This window comes from Chaetomium tenue (genome assembly GCF_020726465.1).
Source record: "Chaetomium tenue strain MPI-SDFR-AT-0079 chromosome Unknown F5144scaffold_1, whole genome shotgun sequence".
In the NCBI taxonomy this organism is placed as follows: Eukaryota; Fungi; Ascomycota; class Sordariomycetes; order Sordariales; family Chaetomiaceae; genus Chaetomium; species Chaetomium tenue.
This window is the reverse complement of record NW_027117329.1, coordinates 1,511,198-1,536,166: the sequence shown is the minus strand read 5'-3', so window position 1 is coordinate 1,536,166 and position 24,969 is coordinate 1,511,198. Positions and strand designations below refer to the sequence as shown.

Below are 24,969 nucleotides of genomic sequence, written 5' to 3'. Positions count from 1 at the left end.
AACATGATGATACTGTGTCTACCTAAATATTAGATGGATGGAGGATGATTGGATGCGGCCGATCGGGGGTCGGGTGAACTGCCAGTGCGGGAGGCGATGCCTGAACGTTCCCAAAACGAGGGTGGAATTCGGGCGAGTGAAAGGCGCATCGTCCTAAATCGGTCCAACTGACTGGGTTGTGTGAGATGGTCAGTCCGGTAACTCGCATGATCTGGCGTTCTGGCAGTCTACTTGGGTACAGCTTCCATCTTTCCCCAGGCATGGTTGTCGGGGGTCTGTTTTGGCGGGAATCTGTTCATCGGGGCCAAGGTGAGGTAGGTACCTTAGGTACCTGAAATGTGTAACATGAATCATTGAAACTCGGAGGAAACTTTTAGGTGCGTGCCTTCCCATTAGCCCATTAGTTCTATCCCTTAAACCACCACATCCATGCCCCGGTAGGTACCTGACTTCTAGCCGCTCCTCCCCCCCCCGGCGGTGTTGCAGCAACATGGCAACTATGCAAATTGTTACAACATTACTCGGATGTCACCTCCTAAGCTATCGACAACTGGCAGCTGCATGCTATATCCGTACCGGGCGACGGTTGCAATTTCACATGTTTTATGTTGGGCTGTCCGCTACTGAGACGCTGTGTTGCAGATCGCCCACAGGCGACAACAGCAAGACTCTTTATGGGCATCATATGAGACCACCATTGTCTTGCCCCGGCTTATTCTGTTTCTCGGTGATTCTAAGGAGGTGTTATGATGCGTTGAGACAATGTGATTGTGACCACGGATCTGAAATCCAACCCGGGCCGTGTTTCCATAATCGCTTCCCGGCAGGTGCAGACGAAGCACACCCTCCTCCCCACTCCCAAACTTCGACGCTCCTCCCCCGAAAAGGGAAACCTTGGCGCATGACCAACCAACCAAGCACCTTGCACGTTGATGAGGCTCTCCCACTTTCAAGTCCATCACTTGTCTGGCAGCAACGACATGGCATCCCTCCTTTCCATCCAACCCACCTGCCACCGTTCCTGCAAGGACGAAACATCAAACCTCTGGTCCGGACCCCAGCACAACCAACAAGTAAGAAACCAACATATGGCAGACGTCCTCATCTACAACATCCGCTGCCCACCCCCCTCAGGAATTTCTGTGGTGCAATCGTTGGCCTAGGCCGTGGTGCGGGAGTCCGTGCTGGGGGGTGGTGGATGGGGGAGTCCGTCCCGCCTGCCGATGCTTCCTACGAGCCGACGGAATACGCCGGAGCTGGAAAGTGGTCTGCGACAGGCGGTCTCTGCTCCATCGGACAGTGCAGTGACAATGCGTGGTAAGTTTGCAAACGACCAGGTCTGCTGCACTGACGGATACCTTACCTAACCTGAGGGCGAAAACGGAAACGCACGATTTCAAACGCGCTGTAGGAACGCCCCAGCACTCTCGCTTCCCACGGAATCTGACCAACCGCCCTTTCCAACGCATAGGCATGGTATCCAACAATAGCACTCCCAGGCTTCTTTCTTCTGATTATCACATGGTGCCTGCTTTATCCAGCGGTTGCTACACAACATGGAACTTCGTCCGGAACTCCTGTCCTTGCTCCTTCCCGCCGTTTCGGTGTCGATACCTAGAGTCAGGTACGTACCTACCTGGGGTAGTACCACCTCCTTCTCGTGAGCCCGGCACAAAGAGGCAAGTCCATAGGGCTATCAAATGTCACTCCAGGAGCCGGGGGATGCCATGGTCGGTAAAATTCGCGCGGTGCTTCCATGCTTCTTCCGTTGTTGTGGTGCCTTAGAACCACGATCTACCATCCCCAACTTCTTGTCCGAGCTTTACATTGCATGGGTGCATTGCTATAAGACAGTTTATTCGCCCGGCCTTGCTTCGAGTTATTGTTCGAGTTTCTTTCTTTAGTTTGTAGTTTTCTCTCAACAGCCACAAACCCGCCCTCTTCTCGTGAAGCAGCACGGCGTCATCGGCCTTGCCAACCCACACCAACATGGAGGGGGCCACGCTCGACGAAAGCTGGGCTGAGCGGCCGGCATTCCTCCTCTTTGGGGACCAGTCTCTCGACAGTCATGGCTTTTTCGCCCAATTCTACCGCCAACCCAAACACGGCGAGCTAGCAAGGGTCTTCTTGCAGCAGGCAAACCACGCTCTGCTGGGTGTGGTCGAGAAACTGCCTGTTTTAGAGCGAGCAACACTCCCCAATTTCCGAACATTGCGGCAGCTCAACGAACAATACCATAATACGGAGCTGAAGCACTCCGGAATTGACGCGGCGCTGTTGACAATATCGCAAATTGCGCACTACCTCGAGTGAGTCTATCCTATCTAGCTGAGCACACCGCTTTTTTTTCGTCTGTTGTTTTGGCTCGCCCCCTCTGACCACGGCATTTTAGTCACGCTGAAAAGAACTGTGGCGATATCACACAGCCTCATAAGACTTTTCTCGTCGGGCTTTGCTCTGGGCTCTGGGCCGCATCCGCTATCTCGGTAGCGCCCTCGCTCCCAGACCTCGTTCATATCGGCGTCCAAGCCGTTCTCTTGGCTTTCAAGACGGGTTCCTACGTTCACGCCATCGGGGAACGGTTGTTCCCGGCGTTTGAGCGTTCCGAAAGCTGGAGCTACATCTTCTCGGTGTCGAGCGTTGAAGATGTCACCCAAAAGTTGGACGCTTTTCACGATGCCTCGGTGAGTAGCCCCGTAACATCCGCCCGCCGTGCCCAGCTGGGCCGCATAACTAACACGCTGTTTAATAGAACCTTCCTCCTGCTAGCCGCGCATATATTAGTGCGGTATCCGATAATGGTATCGTTGTATCTGGTCCACCTAGCACACTAGATGCGATAGTCAACAACAAGATCTTGCCGCCTGACCCGATCGCCATTCCCGTTCATGGCCCCTACCACGCGCCACATTTGCATTCCACCGCAGACATCGAGAGAATTTTAGAGCTTGACAACCCAGAAACGAAGGAAGCCTTCTATAAGACGTCACCGCGATCGCCCATCATGGACTGCTCTGCCGGGACATGGTTCCCCCCCATGGACACGAAATCGCTCCTGACATCGGTCGCCTCCACCATTTTGAACAAAGGGTTGATGTTCAAAAAGGTTCTCAACGGTTGCGTCGAGGCTGCTCGCCTATTTAAAGACGACAAGTGCCTCGTAATCCCCCTTGGCCCAACCCAAAATCCGTCTACGCTTAAGAGACGCCTCCAGCAGGAGACTGGATTGGAAGTCACTCTTCGCATGCCGCCTCCTATTTCAGCGGAGGCAACGGCATCCAAGATAGGGAACCACGGCTCAAGCGGGAAGCCCAAGCTTGCCATTGTCGGCATGGCAGGGCGATTTCCTGACGCCGCCAGCCACGAAGCGCTCTGGAAACTGCTGGAAAGTGGTCTTGCTGTCCACCGCGAGGCGCCACCGGATCGTTTCAACGTCAAGACGCACGTTGATCCCTCCGGTAAAGGAAAGAACATGAGCCACACTCCATACGGCTGCTGGATCAAAGACCCGGGTCTGTTTGACCACCGCGTCTTCAACATGTCGCCGCGCGAGGCGCGCAACACAGATCCAATGCAGCGGCTGGCCTTGACCACGGCGTACGAGGCTCTAGAGATGTCGGGATACGTCCCCAACAGGACGCCGTCCACAAGGCTTGATCGGATCGGTACCTTCTATGGCCAGACCTCGGACGATTGGCGCGAGATCAATGCTGCCCAGGACGTGGACACGTACTTCATCACGGGAGGCGTCCGCGCCTTTGGGCCTGGCCGCATCAACTATCACTTTGGCTTCAGCGGGCCGAGCCTCAACATCGATACCGCTTGTTCCTCTAGCGCGGCCGCCATGCAGGTGGCATGCTCGGCGCTCTGGGCCCGCGATTGCGATACGGCCATCGTCGGCGGCCTCTCGTGCATGACCAACCCGGACATTTTTGCCGGACTCAGTAAAGGCCAGTTCCTGTCGAAGAAGGGGCCATGCGCTACCTTTGACAACGGTGCCGATGGGTACTGCCGCGGTGACGGCTGTGCATCCGTCGTCGTCAAGCGTTTGGATGACGCCCTGGCCGACCAGGACAGGGTTCTCGCCGTCATCCTCGGCACCGCAACCAACCACTCAGCGGATGCTATCTCCATCACGCACCCCCACGGGCCGACGCAGTCTATCCTGTCCACAGCCATTCTCGACGAGGCCGGAGTTGATCCCCATGATGTTGACTACGTGGAGATGCACGGTACCGGCACCCAGGCTGGAGACGGCACCGAGATGAAGTCGGTCACCGACATCTTTGCGCCCGCAAACCGGCCGAGACCCGAAGACAGGCCGCTCTTCTTAGGAGCGGTCAAAGCAAATGTCGGGCACGGCGAGGCCGCTTCCGGAGTCACCGCCCTCATCAAGGTACTCATGATGCTCGAGAAGAACACTATCCCGCCCCATGTCGGAATCCAGAACGGCGGAGAGATCAACAAGACGTTCCCCAAGGACTTTGTCGCGCGGAATGTCAACATCGCATTCCGACCAGTTCCCTTCAGAAGAAGGGATGGCAGGCCCAGGCGCGTCTTCGTGAACAACTTCAGCGCCGCGGGTGGCAACACTGGCCTCCTAGTCGAGGACCCCCCGACAATTCCGCGCGCGAAACCGGATCCTCGCACCCACCACGTTATCACTTTGTCGGGGCGGGTCTGGGAGTCCGTGAAGGGAAATGCCGAACGTCTCCTCGAGTGGACGGAGCGGAACCGCGACACACCGCTTTCACACATTTCTTACAGCACAACAGCAAGAAAGCTGCACCACGTCTGCCGTATGAGCGTTACGGGCAGGGAAATTGGAGATTTACAGGCGGCCCTCAGAGAACGCATCAGGGACCTGGACCTGAATCAAGCTATCCCGGTCCCGCATCAGCCCAAGGTGGTCATGATGTTCACGGGGCAAGGGTCACAATACGCCGCAATGGGGAAGGAGTTTTACGACCACTACTCAGTGTTCCGCGAGAGCATCGACGGCTTCATCGACCTGGCCCGCTTGCAAGGCTTTCCGTCTTTTCTCCCTCTCATTGATGGCACCGACCAAAACTTGTCCGAGATGTCACCCGTCGTGTTGCAACTTGGTCTGGCATGCTTCGAGATGGCCGCCGCCCGCCTATGGGCTTCGTGGGGAATCAAGCCCGCTGCCGTCGTGGGCCACAGCCTGGGAGAGTATGCCGCTCTCGAAGTAGCTGGCGTGCTCTCGGCTAGCGATGTTATCTACCTAGTCGGTTCTCGTGCCAAGCTGCTCGTCGAAAAGTGCCAATCTGGCAGCCACGGCATGGTCGCCGTCCAAGCCCCGGTTGAGACCGTCTTGGAGCTCATGGGCACCGAAGCTGGTGGCCTAAACATCGCCTGCATCAACAGCCTCCGCGAGACCGTCATTAGCGGCGAGTCTGAAAAATCAAAGGAGATGGCCACCTATATGAACGACCAGGGTTACAAGTCCAATCACCTGCGTGTGCCCTTCGCTTTCCACTCCCCCCAGGTGGAAGTCATTTTGGATGATTTCGAGAAGCTCGCACAGGGCGTTACCTACAAAACCCCCAAGATCCCCATCATCTCCACAGTCCATGGAAAGGTCATCCAGGGCAAGGCAATCGATGCTGGGTATTTGCGCAAACACGCGCGAGACACAGTCTACTTCCTCGACGGGCTTATCGAGGCTCAGAAGTCGAGCACCATCGATGACAAGACCGTTTGGCTCGAGATGGGCCCTCACCCGGTCCTTTCGGCCATGGTCAAGGCTACATTTGGCGCCAGTACGGTAGCGGTCCCCACACTACGCCGTACTGAGCCGTGTTACAAGACGTTGACGAGCACGCTCGCCACCTTGCACAACGCGCACCTCAAGATCGACTTCAACGAATATCACCGCGACTTCGCCGACTCAGTGCGTCTCCTGAATTTGCCCACGTATGCCTTCAACGATAAGAACTACTGGATCCAGTACACGGGCGATTGGTGTCTCGCGAAGCACAACCTCTCGGTCGCTGCAGCGGAACAAAAGCCTGTAACGCCCTGGGTCCCCACGACGACGGTCCACAAGCTCAACAGAGAAATTGTCGAAGGTGGCGTGGCGATCGTCGAGACCGAGTCCGAGCTTTACCAAGAGCAACTTCGAAATGTGGTCTGTGGCCACCAGGTCAACGGCGCCCCCCTGTGCCCGTCATCGCTGTACGGCGACATGGCCATGACCGTGTGCGACTATGCCTACAAGCTTCTGCGGCCTCAGTCAAAGGGTATCGGCTGTAACGTCGCGGATATGCAGGTCTTTAAGCCGCTCATCTTCGACGACAAAGCCAAAAGCCACATCCTTCGGTTGACAGTGACCGCTAATGCCGAGGCTGGCGAAGCCGACCTGGTCTTCCACACGGCTCAAGGTGGCAAGAAAGTCGAGCATGCTCACTGTAAAGTCTACTACGGCAACCACGACGAGTGGCAGGACGAGTTCGACCGGGCCGCCTACCTTATCAAGTCCCGCGTCGACTTCCTTATGGAGGCAGAAAAACGTGGTGCCGCCTCCAAGATTGGCCGCGGCTTGGCGTACAAGCTCTTCTCCGCCTTGGTCGACTACGGCGCACGCTACCGCGGCATGGAGGAGGTTATTCTTGATAGCACTACTTGTGAAGCGACGGCGAAGATCCGCTTCCAGACGACAGCCCAGGATGGAACCTTTTACTTCAGCCCCTACCATATCGACAGCGCTTGCCACATCTCTGGCTTCATCATCAACGGCACCGACGCTGTGGATTCGCGTGAACGGGTCTTCATCTCCCACGGCTGGGGCTCCATGAGATTTACCGAGATCCCGGATGCGGACAAGGAGTACCGCAGTTACATCCGGATGCAGCCGGTGAAGGGCACCGAGATGATGGCTGGCGATGCGTACGTCTTCGATGGCGACAAGATCATTGGCATGACGGGCCGCATCAAGTTCCAAGCCATCAAGCGCCACACTCTCAACATGATGCTTCCTCCGCGGGGGGCCAAGGCAATCTCGGGCCCAGCTCCCTCGGCGATCAAAGCGGTCCCTTCGAAGAAGAAGAAGAACGAGACTGTAAACCCTTCCAACATAGACAGGGTGAACCAGAGGCTCAAGACCGTGACATCCTCAGTCATGGACATTCTTGTCAGAGAAATAGGCTGCAGCCACGGGGAGCTCGTTGATGACGCTTCGTTCGACAATCTCGGCGCTGATTCCCTAATGGCTCTACAAGTCTCTTCCAAGATACGCGAAGAGCTAGAGCTCGACATTGAAGCGCAAGCCTGGCTCGATTACCCTACCGTCGGCGCTTTCAAAACCTACCTGGCAAACTTTGAGACGCCAGGTCGCAAAGAAAGGGCACCATCTACAGGGTCTGCAAGGACGACAGACGATGAGTCACGCGAGGTTGAATCTGACTCGGACGTCACGACACCGACCGAAGCCAGTGTTACCAACTCTGTCAAGGGAGATGCGCAGGACGACGCCGAGCCAGGCGACTCTGCCCAGAACCAGGAACTTCGAACCATCATCCGCGAATCCATTGCCACGGAAGCGGGCGTGGACGTGCAGGAAGTCATTAGCGCGTCCGACTGGACGAGCCTCGGGGTAGACTCTCTCTTGGGCTTAGGAATCAGTAGCCGAATTCGTGAGCTAGCTGGCATAGAGGTCCCCAACGATCTCTTCCTTGAGCACCCAACGCTCAAAGATGTGGAGCGCGTCTTGGGCGTCACCGACGCCCCCAAAAAGCCTGCCACCCGCCAACGGAAAAGCACCAAGGAAAAGCCCAAAGCACTCCCCGCCGCAGCCTCTGCTAAGGAGCATCCTCGGATTTCTCTGGAGGAACCCGCCCCTCTGAAACCGCCTAGACCCACCCACATTGTTGACAAGTACCCCCACCGCACATCCAGTTCGGTCCTCCTATCTGGGACTTCCCGCGACCAAGCCAAACAACTCTTCATGATCCCAGATGGCAGCGGGTCTGCGACGTCGTATACTGAGATTGCCAAAGTTGGCGGCGGATGGTGTGTCTGGGGCCTCTTCTCGCCCTTTATGAGGACGCCGGAGGAGTATCAATGTGGTGTCTATGGCATGGCCACCAAGTTTATCGACCAGATGAAGTACCGCCAGCCCCATGGCCCGTACTCACTTGCGGGTTGGAGTGCCGGCGGCGTCATTGCCTTTGAGATAGTCTACCAATTGGTCCAGGCCGGGGAAGAGGTCGCGAACCTAATCATCATCGATGCCCCTTGTCCCCACACAATTGAACCACTTCCGCAGGGGCTTCACGCGTGGTTCGCGTCCATTGGCCTGCTCGGCGAAGGCAACGACAAGAAGATTCCAGAGTGGCTACTTCCCCACTTTGCCGCCTCCATCACGGCCCTCAGCGAGTACGATGCCAGACCGATTCCCAAAGACAAGTGCCCCAAGGTCATGGCAATCTGGTGTGAGGATGGTGTATGCCACCTGCCCACCGATCCCAGACCGGAGCCGTATCCAAAGGGCCACGCCCTCTTTTTGCTGGAAAACCGCACCGACTTTGGGCCAAACAGATGGGAGGAGTGTTTGGACGTCGACCGCATGCAGTTCAGGCACATGCCTGGCAACCACTTCTCCATGATTCATGGCGATCAGGTATGTTGTGTCTTTTTTCTCGGGCTCCATCTATCCGTAACACCCCCTTTCGAGAGGCTAAGAAAAATGCTAACTCGGACGACACAGGCCAAAATACTTGAAGGTTTTTTGCGGGAGGCTCTTCTGGATTGAGGCCGCAGGTGGCCGTTTTGGTTTCTTGCCTCCTAGGCAGAGCGGGCAGTCCGAAAACTGCTAGGGCCTTTTTTTTATGTCTTATCACTGTATTTGAATTTGGCGTACGTGCATACTTGATAGTGCTCATTGGCATCGTTAGAGTTGGTTTTGTGCTGGTTTTTGCGAGGCATGGTGGTGGGTTCTGGTTAATTAGTCGCCGACGACCAAGGGGCATTCACCATGCCAGCGATTTCGCTTACTTCGTTTTGAGGTTTAAATAGCGATGCGTTGCTTTTTTACTTTTGCGTTTCACTTGTGTTTATGAGTTGCTCTTCCTGCCGTTGTTGTCTGCTCTGTCTACCCATACCTTGGACACTTATGTTTTCGACTCACTTAGGCTCAATAATACACCCATACTCATGAAGGTCAGAGAGAAGGAAAGAAGGTTGTAAGGCAAAGTGTCTGTCTCTCTTTACAAGATTGCTGTCAAGTGAGAAACCACTTTTTAGCAGTCCTTGGAGTTTTCGAGACATAATCATACAACCTTATCTGTTTATCAACACTGCCTCTTGACCATCAAGCCGTCGTATGCCCGTGTTCCCCATGTCTAGCATCCGCCTTGGCGTTGACGGCTATCGGTGTCGATAGATTTTAGATGAGTTGGGCTCAGTGTAAGGTCTTTTTTTGGAGGTCATCCGACCCTCTCTTCTCTGATTATCTCCTATTAGTCTCAACCAACCCTCTAATTAGAAGGTAAAAATGAGTTTGATGTAAGCCATATCTCAACTGTAACAAAATAAGAAACGACATTTAATCAAATAAACTCCTTTGCTCCATCTTTTTTTTTTTTGACTGGCTGGCTCTTTTTTCTTGGAGTCTCGCGTTATTTTGTGCCAAGATGCCCTGCTTGGCGTTTTAACCCCACAGTAAAATTTCCCGGCTGTGGTTGGTTAGCTTCCTTGCCCTCGTCCTGATTAGGCAGGAACGACTTGCAGGGATCCTGCTGGGGGTTGAGTTGCCTGTTCATACTGTGTAAGGGTTTACCTCCTTTCTTCATCAAACCATGCAAGTTTTTATTTAAGATGGCAGGTGATGCTGCTGCGATTTGAGTTGTCCACAACACTTTTTTTCAGCAAAACTCTTACAAGACACAGTTGTAACCCACCGACCGATACCCTGCCGGGCCAAAGTCTTCTGCATTTATTTACCGTCGAGAACACTAGATCTGTTAGATCAGAAGTAAGTCCACCGGCAGACTAGCGAGAGGAGAGCCGCGTCGTGGGGGCCACTCCAACAAACCATCTTTGGCCCGGCAAGCCACGAAAGGCAACTACATACCCAAGGCAACCAGTTAACAATATTTGTGGTCAGCAGACGGACGGATTGGGCCGAGAACCACACAGAACAATTCCCCCGCCCATCAGCCAATCCAGTTCGGCTACCCCGGCCTGCATCGCTTCCTGAAGCCGGCTGAGACAACTACCCGCCGCTTAGCCATATTCTCTTAACCTCGAGCGGAAGATAAGTCGTGTTGATTTGCCGCCTTGTCTTCATGGTGGTCGTTGGTGTCGTGACTCAAAGGAATGTCTCGGGACCGAGCGATAGACTCGTGCAGCAGATTGCCAACAGCAGATGCCCTTCCAATCAACAACCATTCGCCATCCCCGTGGCAGGTACGGATAGCGTGGTGTTTTTTTACATCACGCCTTGAACGCCATAGCTTCCTTCACGGCGGCCAACCACTTCCGTCGTCCATCACCAATCATGCACGCCGGCCGCAGGCAGTGCCCAAGGCTAGAACGGGACATTTCTGCCCACGATACCAATCAGGCCCATGGCTATCTGCACTTTCCCAACGAGCAACCCAGATGTCATTTTCTGACCCCATATTACAGATCCCCGGGGCGTATCTAACACTTGTGCTGAAACCCAGCCCTCGCCAACTCGCAAAACGAAAACCCCAACCACCAGCTCCCAATTAGGCAGGCTCAAGAACGAAGCTTGTCGATCATTGCCTAGAACAGCCTTACCACACCTTCCATGCCACCCCTGCCGAGCCCGCTGAACACCCTCAGCGTCACATCGGCCCATCGGGACCACGAACCACTCCCGGTGGTCTAATGCATTGACGATTGACGATTCTAGTTGGAAGGGTGGCTCAGCGGGTTGGGGGTGCGGGTTGTGGGAGCACACTGCATGAGGACAGGGCTGGTTGGCGAGAGGGCTTATGGAATACATACATATGCCTCTGCAGCTTGAGTCGTCGTGGTCTCTTCCGACACTGGTCGGGCATATGCCCCCCCGAGGGAGGTGTGCTGGCGGGACGGGGCGCGACCGTTTCCCTTCCGTCTGCCCGCCGTGTTGGCTGTTGTCGGTCCGATCCTTTGTTCTCGCCCTTGAACCAACGATGCAGTTGGTTGTTGGCGTCGGGGTGCCGCGGGTACCGTGGGCTACAGAAGTTCTGGAGCACGAAGATTTCCAGGGCGCGGGGTATCCGGCAGCGACGCCGGGGCTTTTGTTGGTGGTGGGTAACACGCGCGTTCGGAATAGCATGAACTGCTGCGCTACGGGTTGCCAATCTAGCTGTGTACCGCAGGATCCCGGCGATCTTCCGCTTGGCGGTGCGGGTAGGGGCCATGATCTGGCCATTGGCCGTTGGGAGGAGGTAGATACCCGGGGTGTGCTCCCGCGAGAATCCGACATGCGGTATGCAATCTACATGTTTGGATCCGGCTTCAGCCCCGGCCCCACTCCATGCCGAAGCACCGGGTCTTTGTGGGGCCGTTTTCGGGCCGGCCCGGCTGGCTCCGACCCCATGCCATGGGCCTTCCGGGGCGGGCAACTCCGGTTCGGCTTGGGTTGATTGGTAATGCAGACATACTGGTGTTGTACGTGCCATTTGGGAGCACAGAATGTGTCACTGTCACCTCGGACACTACAAAACTCCATATTCCCGTCGCCGGGAACCACCGGTATTACCCTCGGAAACCCAGGTCGGCGACTAATATAAGGGTTGCGATCCTTTCCAAAGTAGGTGGTCTCACAACTTGTATGTGTGTTCATACAGGGCTGTTGAGAATGTAAGACTCTTTCTGAACTAGCCGCTGGTCGAGTTCAGCTTCCAGCTCTTTCCTCCGTGGGCCGTGCTGAAGCCTGCACCTCGACGGCGCGCGTCTAACTCGTGATGATGGACCTCGCCTACTGAGAGGATTGTTTGGCTCGCTGCGTGCAGTGCCCCTGGTCTACATTGGCGATCTAAAGTTCGTCCGACCGGGCCCGCGAACCGTTCCTTGCAATGACCTCGACATGGATCTAGGGTCGATGCGGTGCATCCTACGATGTGGCCTATCGACAGCGTTCTGAGCGCCATTCAGCTTCTATAATAGCCAACAGGGAATGCCTCGGTCGCGCTTCGGGGGGATTATACGGGCAGAAACCAAGTACAACCCAACCCATTTCAACTCCCGGTGGCCTCTGAGAACATCTAACCTTTTGCGTTTTGGCTTGCGTTGTTCTTGCCATTATACGGTATGATATGCCGCCATCCGTCTTACGGGCAACAGCGTGCATGGGGAGTTCATGACGTGCATCGGGGGGTAAATAGCCCTAAGACGGTGGCACAGGGGCGTCCCTGGCTGCGCTGGCTGATGGGCCTTGACGTAACTTACCTGAGGAGAGTCAAGTCGAAGTCACGGCGGTAAACCCTTGAAAAACAGGGTTTTGGAGTACTACCATTCCCCGGCAGTTGCTATTCTTAGGAGATGCTTGTGCTCCGGCTTTCGCCGTATGATAGGGTGGGAAAATGTTGGCAGCGCGGCATCCAATATCAGTCACCATGAGAGTGATTGTTCTTTACGCTGCAACGTGCTGGCATGACAACCTCGGAGAGCCACGCGTGAAATAGAGCCACACCGTTACATTTTGGACACCAACTCCCATGCCGCAGACGACGTACTTTACATGCTTGGTGGGTTCGAGTGGCCTGGAGCTGCCAAACGCGGGTACTCCGCTAGTCATGCCACCAAGCACAATCAATGAGGCTGTATCAACCTACCACATAGGGCGAAAAGATACGGTTCTTTGACGTCCGACATCTGTCGGCCCGGCGATGCCGCTTCCAGTCATGCAAGACGCTGGATGGTTCTGCATTCGAGACCAGAACCGCAAAAGCGGGCGGCTTCACATGTATCGTAACTGAGCAAGTTCACTTCTACCGCCCGTTAGTCCCCATGCACGGGACTTTGATATTGCGAGAGTATATCAAAACCAAGAATGCATCGGTATTGCAATGCCGGCGACAAACGGCCTTGAATTTTGCCTCGACTAGCGATGTTTCAATATTGGATGTCGGAACAGCTTGGCGATGCAGGACATATGCTCGATACGACCCCGATGAAACCGGCTTTGAGGCCCACCCCTGACGGCACGATCCTGGCTTTACCTCCCTAGGTATGTGTCGAGTTGTGTTCGAAAGTAGAAGAATTAGTCTATTGCTAGTTTCAATCGTGAATGAAGCTATCATTCTCTTGCAACTCACATCTTCATCGGTTGCCGAGAGAGGACCTGGTGCGCAATTCCTACCCCCTACCTTAGTGAAGTGAGGGTCTGATGTCGCCATATCTTCAATATCGCAAACCACCTAACTGGGATACCACGAGAGTGGGGGTTATTGCCACGTGCGATCTTGGAGCCGCAAGGTAGAATGTCGCCAGCAACGGTCTTGGTTGGGCAAAGCTTAACATGGTGCCTGGGCAAGGTGACTTGCGATGATTGTCGGCATCCAACATCTCGCTTGGAGAGCTATGGACCTAGCGGGCGCACCGAACATGGAGAAATTGGTAGTAAATGACTCGGTTAAGAAGTCATAGCATCCCCACGGACGTCCGATAAAAAATTGAAGGGGACCATTGCCGTGTCCCGTGCCGTTGGATTAGAGGAGCAGCCAGATCTTGGGGTCAAGACAGGGGCCATTCATTGCTGAAGAAGACATGACAAAGACGGCCGACACAATAACGTACACACCAAAACGATTGAAATTTGTTGTTTTGCAGGACGAAAACCGGTCCTGACGATAGACACCACCAAGTGGATGGCTTGTCGAAATAGGTAGTTGAACAGCTGCCGAAAGAGTGAATGGAACCTCGGGTGCCAAGCGATAGTGTTTGTTATTGTTTAACGAGTCGTGATATACCCCAAGAAAAGAACTTCAAAATCACATCAGATGAAGGCGAATTCAGGGCTTGACTGCAAAACCAAGCTTTGCGAGAGTGTTGTCTAGGGAGGTACCAGGTACTGTGAATTTCTTGATTCAAGATGGCCCGGATATCCTCGGGCAGGTGCCCTTGCCATGACTGTCTGTGCACGAACCTGAGTGTTTGCCCTGGAGGCCCCCTGTTTTTTCCTGAGCTACCTAGGTAAGCCAGAAATTGGGCTAGCGTTGGCGGGGTTTAGGGCTGACCCCAGCAAGAATTCAACGACCTCCATCGCCCCACACCATCCAACATCATCACAACAACATTGCTGATGCATCATGTAACTCGCCCGGGAATTTTGGGAACCTGTCGTGAAGACGGCCCGCTTGATTGGTACTTGATAATACCTCTGGCTACGAGGTTACCTATCTCGGATATTTGACCCGACTCGCGAACAAAGGAAACTCGATTACTGAGCTCGTTCAAGCGGTGCTCCCGCAATCTGCAGGGCCGGAAGTCGCGACTGGGCCTGCCACACCTATCACGGCACCGAAACCTCGTCACGTCTTGATCTGGTGTTTCCGCCCCCAGTTGCCCGGCAGAGGCATTGCAACGAAGCCAGCCAAGCAATATGCAACAAGGGGCATGGGGGCTCCTAACCAGGTGCGCGGTTCCGCCTGTTCGCCGATCCCTCCTCGCCTCCTTCCCTGTCTACGGGCAACCAGTTCGCGTTGCTGTCCAGGGGACCTCGCTTCAGCTGCCCGCCCGTCTACTGTGTACGTAGCGAACAACATAGAACGCTGCAACCGACCTCTCGGTTTCGCCGATATTGCCCAAGTCATCAACAATAGCAGCCCACAGCTCGGTTCGGCGCACGAGGGTTGATTTTAGCCTGTTCTGCACTTCGGACATGGGCCCATCGCGACGTCTGCAGCACAGCAAGCAATTCCCGGGCAGTCGGTCGACTCGTCTCTGTCGTGCCCCCGTCGTGCCGTACCCCCATACCTACGAAATTGCCTAGATCTCGTCATGCAGCAGTGTCGCCTTCTGCTTGCTCTCCCGAGGCCCCGGTCTGGGCACGGATCTGGGAAACCCCAGTCGACGCGGGACCCTGTCCTACCATCGGGGTTTGAGCGGGCGGCGGCGGCATGACCAAGCCCGCCATCACGCCTCGATACGAGGAGCCAAGAAACTGATGCGGTTTCGCCGTCCTGAATGAACACGCTTCCCACCCAACCAGTTGCCCCTGTGTGACCGACTAAGGTGTTTCGTGTGTTGCGAGCGGAGGCGCTGATTTGGTTTCCTTGGACATTGACATTTGAGGCCATCTCTGAGTCATGGATGCCATGGCGTCACGCGTCTCTTCAGCTACAAAATCGCTCTTTTGGACGATTTGAAGCTCATGTTGGAGAATCTAATTCGCCAGATAAGAAAAACACGAAAGAGCTGCTGCTGCGGTCCTGCTTAGCATGCCGTGGCTTAAAATCCGGAAGATTTGCTCGGGCATCTAGAGGTTACAGACGAACCACTGATGGACGGTTAAGCCACACCACCAAGGTGGTCCCCGAGTCGCATCAATGAGCCAAGCGAAGGGCGAATGCCGTCCGAGCCAAACCGATCGGATGTCAACCGCAATATCATCGTGCCCTAGGCATGCTACCGCAGCATTCTGAATCAACTCTGCGCTGTTATGCACGGCTGCCGGGTGTTTGGCGCTCACCCGATGCAGGCCGCAACCTAAGCGGATATCCCAATCGAGGTCCTCCTTAATGGATCTCGGTTTCGGACTGTCATCTGCCCCGAGTGCTCCATACAGTCGTGGGGTCGCTACATTCACCATGCTTAGGGTTTCGGAGGGACAACTATCGAACCCGCGGCGGTTCGCAACGCTAAAAAAAAACCAAAACCGACCCGTGTCTTAGTTTCGAAAACGGGCTACAACGGGTCACCATGAGCAGCGGGGACGCTAGGGAACTGGTTTGGATGCTACAAACAGGCATCCCCCGTTGCAATATCTCTGGCTAATATGGCGATGGCGGCCCTGATATTGATAACCAACCCTTGCTCGCCCATCTGCATGAGGAGCGTCCCGACCGGGTTTTGGGGGCTGAAATAGCACCGCAGAGCGTATCATCCCGCTTCCCTCCGCTCCACACCCCTCAGGTCAGGCACAAAGTGGCGGCATACCAGACTGCTGCTGTAGCGTTGGAAATCTTCCGAAGAGCGTTGCCCCGCTCGGTCCTGAGCCATTGGGAACTCCCCTCAACATCTCACTCATTGTCCTGATTGGGCGCGCATCGTGTCACGGCGAAGGAGGCTTGGCGCTGCGGGCCGTCACCCCACACCCACACCCACATCTCCAGCAACCCCCCGTGTGGACCGACAAGATGGTATGATGCCAAGCCGGCGTCGATGGAGCCTTGGATGAGCTTATTCCAAGCACCCCTCCGCGGCATTCTCCGTCCATCAAGACAACGGCCATTCATCCCATGCCATGCGATGTCATGACTTGCCATGACTTGAAAGTTCCCGGGTCAACGGCACACGCTCTCTGGGTAAAAACCTTGCATTGCACCTCAGCCCGTCTCAAAGATCCCTGATTCCCACATGCTACTGGGTGACGATGCGGGCGAGACATGATTGAGAGAAACTCTCCGACCCATCCGCCCCGCCCCACACACTTTCCCTGTTCCGGCGGCCAAGAGGTCCTTTTTCAACGACCGTGACACTAAGGATGGGCAGAGGGGGGGGGGGGGGAGCCTTCTCAATAGGGGTCCAGGGGATGAAACGGGGGCGGAGCTCCGGGGGGGAGGATCATCTCTCATTGCTCGCTCGCTCACCACCCGGCATGTCTCATGCCCGTCATCATGGGACTCGCTGGTGCTGGCGGCGTGACTAACTGTCTCTCTGCGTGTCTGACTGATTCTGATGTGTCGGTTTGACTGATCGTCTTGGGCTCGAACTGCCGGCTCACCCACACGGCCTCTCATATGGCGCCATTGTGTGTGCATAGCCACTTGCCGAACTCCAAGACATAGACGGAAGGTGAACCGCGTGTGCTGGATCGAAGTTTATGATGTGAGACCCGTCGAGTAGGAAGAAGGTATGTTTCAATCTGTTCCAAATCCGGTTCTTGCTGCATGCCATTAGTAGACCCCAGAACATCAGCCCAGAATGCGAGACGGTGAGTAACGGTAAGTGTCAAATGGCTGTCGTAGTTTCGGACCTAAATCCACTATGGTATTAAGACAAACCCCACTATCTTCAAGCAAATCATACCTCGCCCACCCCGACGGGTAGTGTTGTGGTCCACACCACTCAATTCTGCCAACCCTAAACGCCAAAACCCGCTCTTAGAAGTAAGCCGTCGCGTGAGAGCTGGGCATGTGAACAGAAAACGAAAACCGAGAAAAACAATGACCGCCGGATGTCTCGGCGCTAGCACCCAGCGCCGGGCGGTGATCCTCCCAAGACATTCAGATTCCAGTTATTCCCCAAAGTGATCAGCTTCCGCTTGATCCCGTCCCCGATACGCGAACCGTAGCAGGTCTCGATGTTCCTCACAGCACACCCCAAAATGCCAGCCGGGTCCGTAGCGGCAACAGGAGAACCTCCCGGACGTACCAACACGGGCATTCCCTCCCCGCTCCACATGTAATTGATGATGGCGGGATCCTCGAGAGTCAGTTGATCAATCATGACCGGACTGGTGTCTTGCCCCCCAATATTGCCATGCTTGTCGGCATGGATATCGGGATCAACCCTTGAAATGCTGTCCGCCCATAGGATCAGCATGGCTCGGTACATGGCGGCTGACCACCATACGGGCCGACGATCCTTGGGCATGGTCCGTAACAACCGGATGACTTGGCCGCAATGGATTATGGCCTTTTGGCGCTGAGAAATGCACTTCGAGTGCCGCATCGATAACTCCCAATGCAGGCCACCGAACCCTTCGCGCCGCGCCAAACGCTCAATTTCCGAGAAGTCGGTTATAGCGTTGAGATAAACGAGATGGTAAAGGATTGAGTTGCATCGGGTGATGGGACAACCCGGGTTCTCCTTGCTGTGGCTCATGGTAATGTCGTACCACCGTTGCAGTAAGACCTGCATCTCATCCAACCGGTGAAGCATCGAGTTCCTATTCACCGAACATCCACTGGTGTGTGGCGTACCAAATGTAGTGGAAAAGCACGAAACCGTCTGGCGGAAATGATAGATCATAGACTGGAGAGGGTGTAAGATTAACCTCAGTTGCTGTGGAGAGACATTGGGTTGCCGCCCCATGAGATTGTCTTGGAGGAAATCCTGAAAGAGCTCGTAGAGTGATGAAGCAGCAGAGGTGGCGCTAAGAAGTTGTGGGTTGACGTTGGCTGTGCAGTCATGTAGCGATTGCATTGCCGTAAACCATCGCTCCGAGCTGGTCGACATCCAAAGCACCTCGGGTGCGGGCAGTGGGCACTGGAGTTCCGTGATGGCAAACAAAGGGGCCGTATCGTGAAATAGACTAAGCTCTTGGTCAAGCATAACGTAATTGTAGACCAATCTAAAGCAACATGTTAGCCCGCGACCTAGTGCTAGGAGTCGGCGGGGGTATGGCAGCGGCGTACCTATTCCGGGTCTCGCGTTGAACCCAGGCTCGCCATTGGAGCTCGATGTTTACGGCATCTCCAAACTCCGGTATGGCCAAGGTCTCTGGTTCCAACATACCAGCGTGCTTGAGCATCTGAAGAAACAAGCAATCAGCGTCAATGAGTGCCAGAGCGCGTTCCGCCGTCCACTACTCACCGACATGTACATGCCCCGTTGCCCCATAGCAATGTCCATGAGCCACTTGTCCCCGCTCCAGGCGCCGAGAACAATAAACAAAAGCGCACAACGAAGAGCGGTAGGGTCGGCCGAGAGTTCGACGTCTTTCTCAACAATGTCAAAGAGAGAAATGCGGCAAGTCTCAGTCAGGCCTGCGGAGAGATGGCGGGCCTCTGGAATCGGCATAGTTGCTGCACCCTGGGCGATCATGAGGAGCACAAGTAGCGTCGATGCCTGATTGTTCTGCAGCATCTCGTTCGGATCCACGCAGCCGGCAGCCACCAGCGGGTAGTAAACCGATAAGCTGCGGACGTAGCTGCGCAAGAAGCACTCCAAGATCTTGGAGGGCGGTAGGACGATAAAGTTGCAATCTCCAGCGCGGGAATATCCATGTTTTGAGTAGCCAGCATGGCCTCCACGATGGATGTCCAAAGCCTTGTGGAGAAAGCTCTGCGTGATGGCGAGCATCTTGTCTCGTGTTCGAGAAGTCAGAGGCACGACCGACGCCAAGTCAGGCACATCCCAGTCAAACTGTTCCATGTGCTTTTCCAACGCGCTCCACGTCCCTTCCTGCTTTGACTTTTGCTCTAGGCACTCTAAATGCACGATTGCCGTACGCGGACAGCTTCCGGTAAAGGTGGGGGGGTTGCACCGCGCGAAGTTCCACGCCCCTTCAGCAACGAGCACCACCTCGAACTCGGGAATGGAATTGCCGGCCGGGGCCGCCATAGTAAATTCTGAGGCCTTCAAGCCTAACTCATAATCAACGGACATCATGTCAGTCCCTGGGGTGTTGGAAGTCCTGGACGATGACAGGATCACCTCGGGGGGGGACGGGATACCGCTAAAGGCGGAAACACCAGCCATGGACATATCCCGTGGCCTACCAAGTGAAGGGGTACACTGGTAGCCGTCAAGATCCATGTGTATTTCGGGCCACGATATAAAGTCCTGATATGCAGCCTCTGGGATTGCGAAGTCGTTGCTCATCGGCATGAAGTCGTCCAGGCCACTGTCCATTCTCGTATGAGGTGACGGAAACCCCCCAAGGTGAAGTTGAGAATGGTGCAAAGGCGAGGCCTCCGAGGGAGATCCCTCATCACTAGCGCCTAGAATAGCGACAATGACAGAAGGGGATCCATTACCCTCTGCCTTTACTCCAGCTTGGCCGGCATCCCTAAGCGCAAGGTTGGTGGCCCCTGACGCGTGTGTTCGCTGGTCCGACTCGGTGAGCGGGTTCTGAAATGTGCCGCTTGCTTGCGCGGTCGCCTGCGCTGCGCGCAGAGCGGCTTTGGATGATCGCCTCGCAAACCGGGCCTCGCATACTAGGTTCTTTTCGCTACATCTCGTACAAGGAACTTTCTTGTCGCAGCCTGTCTTTGCGCTTGCGCAATTTTGACACGCAATGGGTGTCCGCCCAGCGGCCGGCGGCAGTCCTCCCGGCAAGGTTCCCATGGGGTCCTTGTGTTCGTGGTATGTGGAAAAGTGTCTCTGGAGCAAGTCTCTGTTGAAGAAGCAAATTAGACTCACGGCCCTACCCCTTTTTACGAGTCGAGAGGGTTGGTTGTACTTGCCGTCGGGAAAAGCCCAGCCGACACACGCTACAGCAGTGTGGCTTGACGTTGGTATCTAGGTTGGCGCAAGGTGTTAGTACAAATATAAAGTTTCACGGGTAGTTGGTTTCTCACGAGTCGGTAGATGTCGTTCTAGATGCTCTTTGCGGGAGAAGCCCTTCCCGCAGTAGGTACAGTAGACTCTTTCGGCCGCCTTCTGCTTGCTTGGTTCGAGATCTGGCGTTTTGGGGGCTGGCATCTCGGACGAGCCCGAGTAGATGACCCGAATAGGATGCTGTTGACTGTATGTAGAGGCCGTGGGCCAGGACGGAACCAACCTAGTGGCGCGCCGTAGTCGGGCCAGTGCTGGCTGGGTTTGTGAATGGCTTTCGACGGCGGCTGTGGCAGGAGATAAGTAAGGCTATGCCGGGAAATAGAAAGGTAGGACGTAGGGGGGTGTTTAAGATAGCGATGAGGAGGACAAGGTCGATCAGGGAATGGAGAAGTTCAATAGTGGAAGAAGTCGCAAAGCCGAGGGGGGGCGCAGAACAAAGATTTCACCTGAGACGGGGGGTTAGAATGAGAGCTACCGGATGGGGTTTCCTTCTCAATATCGGAAATGGTGACAAGACATCTCTCGCCTGTGAGTGTCCCCAAGTGTTCAGACAGAGGCGGAGCTGCGGCAAGCTGAGCTCATAGGAGGCGGTCCAATCGACAAGGGGGTAGCATGGGCTCTGGGTGGAGCAGGGGACCAGGATCTGGCATGCGTATCTGCAGAAGGAGGTGGGCATGGTCTGTGTGAAGACGCTGGGTGTAGTGGTGGTTATTGTTGTGGTACGTACCCGCAGTGTAAGACAACGAAGAAAGCAAAGTCTGGCCAACCAAGTTGTCAACAGTGTTCAGCCGCCGTCTAAAAGAAGCGCCACGGTCGGGGTACGTTGCTACATACCTGCCTTAGCTCCGAACGGTCCTCTCGGGTCAGCGATGCCGGACGGGAGTGGGTGCAAGGACGGTTGGTGCGGAGTCCAGGGCCGGGAGGTCGAGTTCTGTAAACCGGCGGCCACGAGCTTCAACGAAATAAAGGGCCAAACGGGGAAAAGGGAAACAAGAAACGCCGAGCCCAGAAGGCGGCGCTTGAGGAAACCAGGATGTGCGCCTTTTGACGTACTGGCGGGGCGACGTGATAAGTGGCTGGAGCCGGCCTCTTGAGAAGGAGCCGTCTTAAGCTCTAGCTGGATTGTATAGCAGCCTGAGTCTACTGTAGAGCAACCCTAGGCAGGGGTAGGGGTAGCAAGGCACCTTCAATGTCTGGTGATGTGAACAAGGAAGCCCAAGACACGAAATTGATCTCGAGGGGCGGGTATGTGCAACCCGTAAAGAGCAACCAACTCCTCAAGCAACTGAGACCTACCAGCATGGCAGCATAGCACGCGCTGGCGATCCCATGTGGGCGCATGCAAGAGCGCCCTCAAGATCCGAACGGAACGGCAAGCCGATTCACGGCCGCATAAGCATGGGATTTCTCTTCCAGGTAAGTGGCTCAGAGACAAGCACCAATGGCCGGGTAGGAAACGGGGATCGTATGGAAGCAGCCCCTTCCCAGTCATGGTTCCCAGGCGCGAGACGGCAGGCACGGTACCTTGATGAACTGCTTGGAAACTGCGGGCGTTCAGCTCCATGAGAAGAAGCTGCAATGACTGTAACATCATCAGAGTAGCGGGGCGCAGGGGCGGGGGTGCAGCAAAACCTGCACCGTGGAACCGGGAACGACGATACGGGCCTGGATGTACCTTGGTGCTACCACGGGTTCTGCACGCCTCTGTAGAGAACCATCGGCTGCTGCCGATAACGACAAATTTTATCTTGCTGGAAAACATGAAAAGTTAGAGGAGGATATACGCTTGTTACTGGCAGTGTGTCACCAACTGCGCCGCCTATCCATAACATTCAAGCTGTGGGTACATCTTCACTCACTTCTTCATATGTGGATGTTTACATCGCTCAATCCAGGTCAGGGTGCAGCGGCCGTCGTCACGCGGAATTGATTTGGCACAGGTACGAAGGATCGAGCCAGCCACGGTATGTCAAGACGGGCCAGATCAGGCACTGCACTCTCGGCCGCCTCAGGCGAAAATGGTCACTTGATAGGTAGGACACCACTCGAGGTGGTTGGCGGTCGTGGTCGGTGGGCACCAAGCCGAGTCGAATGAGGTAGGGCCAGGCCTATGCAAGGCTTGATCTTGTATCAGAAAAAAAGGTCAAAACAAATTGGGAAGATTGGCGATCAACCCGAATGATCGGCTTTCTGATACGGCCACGCCTTCCCTACCAAAAGTGGTGCCTGCCTGCGTTGCTCCGTGCCTGCAGTGCGGACGGGCCAACCACCGGCAAGTGCCACCCCTCCTTCCCCTCTCCCGTTCCGGGGCCTTTGCAGTTCCTGTTCCGTAACGCTAGGTAAGTCGAGCGGCTTGCTTGGGTCCCGTCTTCCACCGTCAAACTGTTAGACACGGGACAGCCCTTTTGCCGGGACTCCCGTCTTTTGCAACGCTGTGCTCTTGAGAGGACGGGATGGGCAGAAGGACGGCCCGTCATGGCCACGCGCTCAAACTGTTTTCTCTTATCTCTTTCGGGTGCATTCCCTTTTGGGTTTCCGTTTGTTTTAGTCTTCGTTTCGGTTGGACGCACATCAAAACTGCGCATTATGGAACGTGATATGATGCCAACCCCTAGGTACCCGAGGTATCTGAAAAAAACAGAGCACGGGCGTCCTCGGTTGTGGTTAGGAAAAGAGCGGCGGTCTCTGGGCCACAAACTTCCCCGGATTGACGTCGGGCTGAGGTTTTCCAGACGGGGGTATCCCGACCACATCAAATCTATCTGTCGGGCTCAATTCCCCTCTCCCGGGAACTTCAATATTCAATCTGAAGCCATAAAGCATGGCGGGGAAAATGCGCTAATGTTGGCATCCGAGTTCGCGGGAGCTTATTGCGGCTAACTCATTCCGGGAAGCTGGGAATGAATTGTCACCCTTTTTGATATCGTTTCCACTGCTACGGCGGGCATTCTGCTGGGAGTTGTTCGGATTGCGCGATACGGTTAAATGGGAGTACCGAACGGGCACTCCCCCAAAACCAAAGGTGCGATGAAGAGGCAACTGGGCCACGCATGTTCGCTACCTGAACCCCCACGATTGGGGCGCCTACGCCTGGGATCACACTATTGGACGGAGATGTAGGACGTGCAGAGAAGAAGGCATTCCTGGACATGTGAACAAGGCTGCAGAAGAAGGCTCAAAATACCGAGCCGAAATCTCCATGATAAGCAAGCCTTACGCTCCTATTAGTTTCACGAGATTTGAAGAGCGAGTTACAGCACAGCACCAACCGGTGGTTGGATAGGAGTTAGCATAGGTACATACAATCCAAAACCTAAGATGCCGTCCCGCGTGCAGTCCCGCTTCCGTCTTCGTCTCCATAGGCACGGGAACCCCAGAGGTCGTCGGCCGGGGCTGTCAATAACGAGCAAATTGCAGAGGACCTAAAAAAAGCCCGCGGTTTGCTTCCTCAGTGCTGACTACTGCTGTGTATCCGGGAGGCACGGGTTGGTTCTCGGACGCAGCGTCGATAGGCTGAATGGCATTGTTCGCTTTGGACTTGTGGGACCCATCCGTGAAGACGCTGCAAGTAATCAGCAACCCGAGAATCACCGGGCGTCAGGCGGGACTCAGGGGGCAGGAGCTGAGGCAACTGCCATCGGGTGATGCCGACAGACTGACCGGTATCTGGACTTCCAAAACCATCTTGGCTGTTGGCCGTAGGGTCTTGATCGCCGGCCAATTGGGACACGGAATGACTACCCTGCATTTCCGGATACGGATGCCGTGCCCGGTCCCGGGGCTCCACCATCCTCGCCGAGGCGGCCGGGTGGGCTCCGCGATGAAGCCACTGGACGAGCAGCGGTTCGCATCACGTCGAAACTCGCTTCGGGGATGTTGGCGAATACGTGCTTGATCGAAGCACGGTTGCTGATAAATCAACACTGCCTTGTCAGCCGCAGAGGTCTGGTATCCGTTGATGACGCAGCAATCATGCTGACGGGATTCTGATAGCCCGAGGCAATGTGTATCCTTCTCGGGTTGGTGTAATCCAAGCAATTCCTGCCGTGTAAGAAAGAGCAACTCTGCCTCTCAAGCCGATCGTCATGTTCTCCCTTTGGTCCTGGGCCGGAGGTGCTAATTGGGAACGTCGTGCATCTCCGACGTCGATTCATGTCTGAGATTTATGTAGTTGTTGGGGAAATCTGAAGGCGGCGTTGCTCCCTGTCTCAGATAATTCCGAAAACAACGGTGTATAGTTGAGACTCGAGTCCCGTGGGCTCTGGGGCGGTTTTCAATGTGACTGGCAGTCAAGGTTGGTCTGTGGCAGGTTTCTGGTAAACTGCCGCAGTGTCTCTGCATTCTCTCTGCATCCTCTCTGCACGAGGTCATCGCCATGGGAGTTGCTTTCTCGTCACGGTTTCACAACCTCGACTCGGACTCGGAAGGCGCAAAAAAGTAAACAACGGCTACTTGCTGAATTTGACCGATAGGCACACTTACATGGGACGTATGGTGCCGACCTTGAGTTTTTTTTTTCCAAGCTAACAGCCCCCGATCCTTGCA

At 55.2% G+C, this 24,969-nt stretch overlaps 4 protein-coding genes across 4 annotated transcripts; 1 reads left to right on the top strand and 3 right to left on the bottom strand.

The window, feature by feature from the left end:
• Positions 1 to 1,687: 1,687 nt before the first annotated feature.
• F5144DRAFT_19680 (polyketide synthase) lies at positions 1,688 to 8,925 on the top strand. The gene is made up of 4 exons (XM_066782868.1): positions 1,688 to 2,309; positions 2,393 to 2,684; positions 2,753 to 8,641; positions 8,729 to 8,925. The coding sequence occupies exons 1-4, from the start codon at positions 1,990 to 1,992 to the stop codon at positions 8,771 to 8,773; spliced, it is 6,546 nt and encodes a 2,181-aa protein (XP_066648022.1). The 5' UTR covers positions 1,688 to 1,989; the 3' UTR covers positions 8,774 to 8,925.
• Positions 8,926 to 10,770: 1,845 nt separating this feature from the next.
• Positions 10,771 to 11,458, bottom strand: F5144DRAFT_588384 (uncharacterized protein; the record flags this gene model as incomplete). Its single annotated transcript, XM_066789920.1, has 4 exons — positions 10,771 to 10,861; positions 10,949 to 10,979; positions 11,036 to 11,314; positions 11,347 to 11,458. 4 exons carry the CDS (start codon positions 11,456 to 11,458, stop codon positions 10,771 to 10,773), a joined length of 513 nt encoding a protein of 170 aa, XP_066648021.1.
• A 3,906-nt stretch (positions 11,459 to 15,364) lies between these two features.
• On the bottom strand, positions 15,365 to 16,002 carry F5144DRAFT_19664 (uncharacterized protein). Its single transcript, XM_066782866.1, has one exon. The coding sequence runs from the start codon at positions 15,785 to 15,787 to the stop codon at positions 15,455 to 15,457; it is 333 nt and encodes a 110-aa protein (XP_066648020.1). The 5' UTR covers positions 15,788 to 16,002; the 3' UTR covers positions 15,365 to 15,454.
• Positions 16,003 to 17,385: 1,383 nt separating this feature from the next.
• F5144DRAFT_479557 (uncharacterized protein) lies at positions 17,386 to 19,680 on the bottom strand (the record flags this gene model as incomplete). The annotated part of the gene is made up of 3 exons (XM_066785173.1): positions 17,386 to 18,493; positions 18,558 to 18,642; positions 18,729 to 19,680. 3 exons carry the CDS (start codon positions 19,678 to 19,680, stop codon positions 17,386 to 17,388), a joined length of 2,145 nt encoding a protein of 714 aa, XP_066648019.1.
• Positions 19,681 to 24,969: the final 5,289 nt, after the last annotated feature.

Bases quoted from the DNA above. Each gene is read 5' to 3' on its own strand.
- F5144DRAFT_19680 (XM_066782868.1), top strand. From the start codon at position 1,990: ATGGAGGGGGCCACGCTCGACGAAAGCTGGGCTGAGCGGCCGGCATTC. The intron at 2,310-2,392 runs GTGAGTCTATCC...ACGGCATTTTAG, and splicing joins CAAATTGCGCACTACCTCGA to TCACGCTGAAAAGAACTGTG. The intron at 2,685-2,752 runs GTGAGTAGCCCC...GCTGTTTAATAG, and splicing joins ACGCTTTTCACGATGCCTCG to AACCTTCCTCCTGCTAGCCG.
- F5144DRAFT_19664 (XM_066782866.1), bottom strand. From the start codon at position 15,787: ATGGTGAATGTAGCGACCCCACGACTGTATGGAGCACTCGGGGCAGAT.